The following is a 6,175-nucleotide window of genomic DNA, read 5'->3' as shown; positions in this document are numbered from 1 at the left end:
AGTATCAGCACTTGGAGAAAACATGCAGAAGCTCTATGATAGGTTTATCACCATGAATAAACCAGTTGTCAGTTTGCATGGCTAACAGCAACAAAGCAATGATTTTGTTAAAACTCTGAAAAATGTACTTGTTGTCATTTCCTATGTACAGAAGTGGACAATGCGGTACAAAGGGGCCCCACTTGACTTAGTGAAGAAAATGAAGCCACACGCAGAGTTGGAGAAAGTGAAGGTTCGAATGTTCATTCAAAACAACAAGCAACTCGCCTTATTCATTGGCAACACACAGGCCTCATATGTGCAGTTGTATAATAGTTTGTCTGTCTTGGTGAGAACACATCATATCCCATCAACTGGTTCCCTCACCAAAGCTAAACTCAATAACCAAGTCCGACAGGAGGTCGAAGAGTACTTGGAGCAGCTAAGACAGCATGCCAGCAGGGAGGACTTGGAGCTGAGCATGCACAACATGCAAAAGTTCATCAATGGTCCTGTCAAAGTCAAAACAATGTTTCTCATGCTTCAGAATGAGTTGGACACAGGTTCCAAGACAATGTACTCGAATGCCATGGAAGGTAGAGTACACTTCTAGCAAGACACCATTAAGAAGTTTGGGGACACCATCACACAGTACCAATCTTGGCACCAATATGTGACTGAGAAGTAGCAAGTGGAGGTTGCTGAGCTAGACTTCCCCCAAACTCCAGAATCATAGTGTTGTGTCTTGTTAGGTTGTCTCTACCCTATTTTTTCTTATATGGGTACAAGTGGAAAATGTAATATTATTTGTAATTATGTTATAAGTGAAATTCCAAGTGTCAATATTGGAATATGAAAATTCATCATGTAATGTAATGTGTTATTTTGTGAAGAAGTTGAATAGTCATGAGTGTAGTCCAAAGGTCGCAAAGGGGAGTCGAAAAGTCACCCCCTCTTATTATAAATAGAGCCTCATAACTCATGTGACGAGCTTTTGGGAGCCAAGCTTTTGGCTAGCCTTAGGCTTAGAAAGAGCTTGGGAGTATTGTGAAGAGCCTTGGCTTCTCCATAACATAGAGAAGGTATAATTCTTTAGAGGATCAGATGTTCTTGACTCTAGATAATGTTCCATTATTGGGGCTAGTGGTCATCAATGGTGTATGTATTGATGGAACTTTCATTTATGATAATAAAATTAGAGCCAACACGCATTCATGCATATGTTGTTAACATAGTAGGACTATTCTTATTGTATTGGCAATGTATGTTATTTAACTTACGCATATGCTTATGAACTATTTTTTTTGCATTTGTACAAATCTTGTTGAATGTGTGTTGTTGGATTAGCTCATCACTTTAACTTGTGGACTATTCCACGCCTTAGCTTGTGATTTCATTTCACTCATGTGTTCCTTTCAAGCTATGTATTATTATAGGCTTCCAAGGGGCACACTTTCTTTTCCCTTCATGTGTCAGAACCTTCACGCATCACACTTGACTCTCCGCAGGGTCACACACTTACTCTCACCCAAAATTATCATACTTTCCTCTACGCATTTCTACAGTCAAGGCATTACATTACCACCCACTACTGGGAATCCTACTCCAAACGATGTGAGGACTAGTTGGGACTTCATATCAGGGAGATCCCCTTAATGTTGGCAAATTTAGCATCGTGAACAACTTTGTAATACCAATCCCTTGGCTCTATTTATGTAAGTGTTCATATTGCTAGGGTATGATATTATTCACCAGGTTTATGATATTAATCCTAGGATTTATTACTCCTTTTGGTTTATAAAATTTATCCTATGGTTTATTAGTCCCTTTCTTTTATAATATCAATCCCTTTGGCTTTATTAATTGAAAGGTTCATAATATTATTCCTAGGGTTTATAGTATTAATCTAAGTGTTTATAATATTAATCTAAGGGTTCATATTCGTAAGGTATAATATTATTCATGGGATTTACAATATTAATCGTAGGGCTTATTAGTCCATTGAGTTTATAATATTAATCACACGGTTTGTTAATCCTTTGAATTTATAATATTAAACTTAATTATTAAACAAAAATGAATGACTTAATAAATAATAATAATATCTAATATTTAATATTAATTATTATTAAGATTTATTTAATTATTAATTAATAATGATATTAAATTTAATCATCATCCAATTTAATAATCTGAATTAATAATAGTAGTAATATTATTTAATAATAATGATAATGTCAAGTTTTACTAGTACAACTAGTTGAGGATGGGCCTCGCCTACAAGGCGACTCAGGATCAAACCTCATGGGGATGGTTGTGCCCTATGCTAGGGGGAGGAGACATGCTAAAAAAAACCAGATAGCTAAGGGTTGGTGTGGCCTAGGCCGAGTGCGAGGGGAGGAGACGTGCTAAAAAAACCAGACAACTAAGGGTTGGTGTGGCCTAGGCCGAGTGCGATCCCCTGGAGACTTTGATGACTTAGATGCCTCTGGGTCGCAGCTCCTCAAGCGACAGGTCAAGCCTGGAGAATCACAAACAACTTGACAAACCAAAACAAAATAATAATAATAATATTAAATATAAATTTATTATTATCGTTAATAATAAACTATTAATTGTTAATTAGGATTAACTATAATTATTATAAATGTATAATATACATGTCATGTCCATCTCCTCACCCCTATCATGGGGGGTAGCACAAGTTTTGAACTAAAGACTTGTAGTTTTGTGAGACTTCATTTCCACGACCATTGCCAATTGAGCTACCCCAAACAAACATTATAAATGTATAATAATTATTATAATAATTTTTTGTATTATTATTATTATTATTTTATATTTGATTATTAATTACTATAATTTTTTTAATTATCATTAATAATAAATTATTAATTATGATTAGTAATAAATATTATAAATGAATAATTTTTATTAATTTTAATAATAATTATAATATGTTTATTGTTATTGTTTTTTTTGTAATATTGTTATTATTTTATATTTATCAATATGAACATTAATGTTAGGATTAATATTAGATTTATATCATTAATGTTTATCTCGATTTTTTCAATCACATTTAGTAATGTTGTTGTGTATATGATTGATCAACCACATTTATTATACAGCGTGAGTGGGCTTAATGGTTAGAAGCATGTGTTTCTTTCTAAGAGGTTACAAGTTCAAAACTAGAGGGTGTAGAATATGTATACCTTCATAGACTTAACAATCAAATTGTTGCCCAAAAATAAATCCATTGTCTCAGAAACAAAAGAATCTCATAGCTAATTTGATATAATAATAATTATTATTATAATTATGTTAATATATAAATGTAGTATATATAAATTCATTTTCTTTTAATTTCTCAAAAGACTTCCTATTTAAAAAGCATTATTCCACTCAAATAAAGGTTAGGTTAGGATTGTAGCAATTTTTTGAAAAGAGAAAGAGAGTACCCAAAAAAAAATACGAGGAACTCATCTAATAGAAAGCGGGAAAAGCTAAGGTTCAAATTGTTTGCCGAGTGATGGGTATTCCAAAACGGAGTTGTCTATAATGCGACTTTTTGAGATTCCGGTGACGGAATCCGGCGGAAGAAATTGAGATGAAATCATGATTTGTTGCAGTTAAAATGCTTTTTTAACTGCATATTCGGATTCAGCACCCTGAAAAACCCCTGGGACGGTTTCATTGTGCAGAAATTAGCTATCAAACTTGGATTCCAATAAATTACTGCCGGATTTTCACCGGAAAAAATAGCCGGAAAGGCTTTCAAAAAGTCGCGTTAAAGACTACTCCTTCCAAAACATCATCTAGGGGGCCTTTAGAAACTTTTAGATCACCATGCGCAAGTCCAAATACCAATACAAATTACAGCTTATGCCATTCTGTGTAAGTCCAAATATCAATACAAATTAATTAAAGCTGATGAGCTTTAGATCACTATGCATAAGTCCAAATGCCAATAAAAATTAAACAACAAATTTCGGAAAGAAGGTTCTCCTTTCATTCTACGACTTTAATGGTCCTTAAATTTATTTCTATTTACCTTCCTTGGATTCCTCAGGTTTCGTAAGGTTCAGGATAACATTGCTATCATTGGAAGCAAAAGGACAACGCGGCACGACAACTGTAATAACGGGCTCTGATTAGCCCAATGACGTTGTGCTCGGAAAAGGCTTTGCTTCATCACCAAGAAAGGTATTTGTTAACTCTATATATATATATATCCATTCCCATACTGCGAGTGTGCTCCAAATTTTATGGTCTTTGCTCGTCTCTATAATGGCAGATTCAAGTCCTTTCGAGGAGATTCAGTGGGACGTTTTGCTCCAAGATTTGCCACAGTCGCCGAAGATTTGTTTGGATGACTTGGGGCTGCCCATTTCGCCTCATTATTTTAACGAAGATCTGCAAAATGAGAAATGTGAAGCAGAAAATATTTCCTCAAAGCCGCCAATTGAATCTCTGGTTTCTGATCTCTTTGCTCTCAGCGAAATCTTGTTCAGCGATGACGGTCTAGAGAATTATACATTTGACGCTAACGGAATCGAGCCCAACGAATTCCTTGACATAGATTCTTTCCTCGCGGGCTTCTGCAGTTCCCAGCAACAGTCCGACCAGGACGATGACGGAGAAGCGCCTGCAAATGGCGGGGAATTAACGGAAGAAGACGGTGAAAGGCTCGGCACCTGCGGACTGAAGCGGAAACGGTAAGCGCCCTTTTCTGGTCTCTGCATTTTGCTAAACGCATGGATTTTGAGGAATAAAGAAAAGGGGTCTTGAGGAGACATTCCGGTATTCCTCCATGGAAGCAGATAACACGGAGGTCGTCTCATGGGGTTCTTGTCATGGCGGCCGCAAAACAGATGAGCCTGCAGTGCTTATAGTGGGTACGTTCAAACTTTATTGATTTCAACATCCAGCTTTCGAATTTTGAAATGTTTTGGTGTTGAGTGAGTGATGTTAATACTGTGGGGAGTGGTTAAATACAGATTCCCTGCAGAAGGAATTCGTGTTTTGCGTCGTGATGATGATAATGACGTTTCTGATGGCGCGCCTCTGAAGAAGAAAATGGCATGCCATGAAAAACCGTATGTCTAAAGGGATGTTAAGGAACCTTTCATAACGTTGCTGTGTGTATTTCAGTTTACAATGGTTTGAAAATGATAACACAGTTTACAATGGTTTGAAAATGACCATTGTTGTTTTAATATTTGGTTGGAACGATTACTTATTTAACAAGTGCCACAGCAGTGGCGGAAGTCCCTGCCGAGAAGGGATTCAGCCACGCCTGAAAAAATCATGTTAATTGGGAAAGCCTTAGACCAGTTTGGACTCTGCTGACACGTGAAAAGATCAATTTAGTATTATTTTTGTTCATCTTATTTTCAAGCCGTATTCAATTATTTCTGCGACATAACTGAGCCACTGAAAAAAATACTTTTTAAGAAATATAAATGATTTCGGTATTGTTTGTCATTTTACGTTTCGGCCCATTGCTTTTGGATGCATATTCAAGATTGAATTTCATTTTAATTTTATTTTGTTATGGTTGTAATGCAAATTATAATTAAAATTTAAATTTTATAATTAAAATGAAATAGTTGTATTTTATATTTTTATGTTAAGTTGCATATTCTGATTCCCAACAAGGACTGAATAAATTAGTAAGAGTATTATTTTATGGGAGAGATAGAAAGCATCGGTCGTTGGCCACAGCATGGATATGAGAATTGTTGTATCCATGAGCTGAGTAAACTGCTATCATTCAAAAACTTGACATTTGTCATTAAAAACTGATGTGTGAATCCACCTCTCAAGCTGGATCAAGAAAACAGACAATAATTTACTGGCATCATGATAAGAATAGAAGCATATTAAAAAAAATGAATTTTTCAAACCATAATTTTTGTACAGCCACTTGAAATTTTCAACCACTTGTACTATATGTTCCAAATTTTCAAAAGTCTAGTATATAAGGTAATTAATCAATTATTATATTATAGGTTAATTTATTCAATTAAATATGAATAATAACTAACGCTTAATAGTTGAATATGTGCGCTCACATATTGCCCACTTGTCTATAATGTGATAAGCATGGCATGCATGTCAAATTCTAGAAATTTTTGAGTGTTGTTTAGTCATGCAGAATTAACTTGGGGTTACTCAGTTAATTTCTTCATCC

General features: G+C 35.1%; 1 protein-coding gene across 1 annotated transcript; it reads left to right on the top strand.

Annotated features, from left to right (window-relative positions):
- Positions 1-4,245: 4,245 nt before the first annotated feature.
- On the top strand, positions 4,246-5,407 carry LOC149154658 (uncharacterized). Its single transcript, XM_089440722.1, has 3 exons — positions 4,246-4,700; positions 4,786-4,877; positions 4,980-5,407. The coding sequence occupies exons 1-3, from the start codon at positions 4,270-4,272 to the stop codon at positions 5,048-5,050; spliced, it is 594 nt and encodes a 197-aa protein (XP_089296848.1). The 5' UTR covers positions 4,246-4,269; the 3' UTR covers positions 5,051-5,407.
- Positions 5,408-6,175: the final 768 nt, after the last annotated feature.

Source organism: Pinus tabuliformis, chromosome 9, assembly GCF_031772625.1.
Source record: "Pinus tabuliformis cultivar Carrire ecotype Pingquan chromosome 9, CPIR1, whole genome shotgun sequence".
Classification (NCBI taxonomy): Eukaryota; Viridiplantae; Streptophyta; class Pinopsida; order Pinales; family Pinaceae; genus Pinus; species Pinus tabuliformis.
The sequence above is the reverse complement of the archived record's forward strand: the minus strand, read 5'-3'. Positions and strand labels throughout refer to the sequence as shown.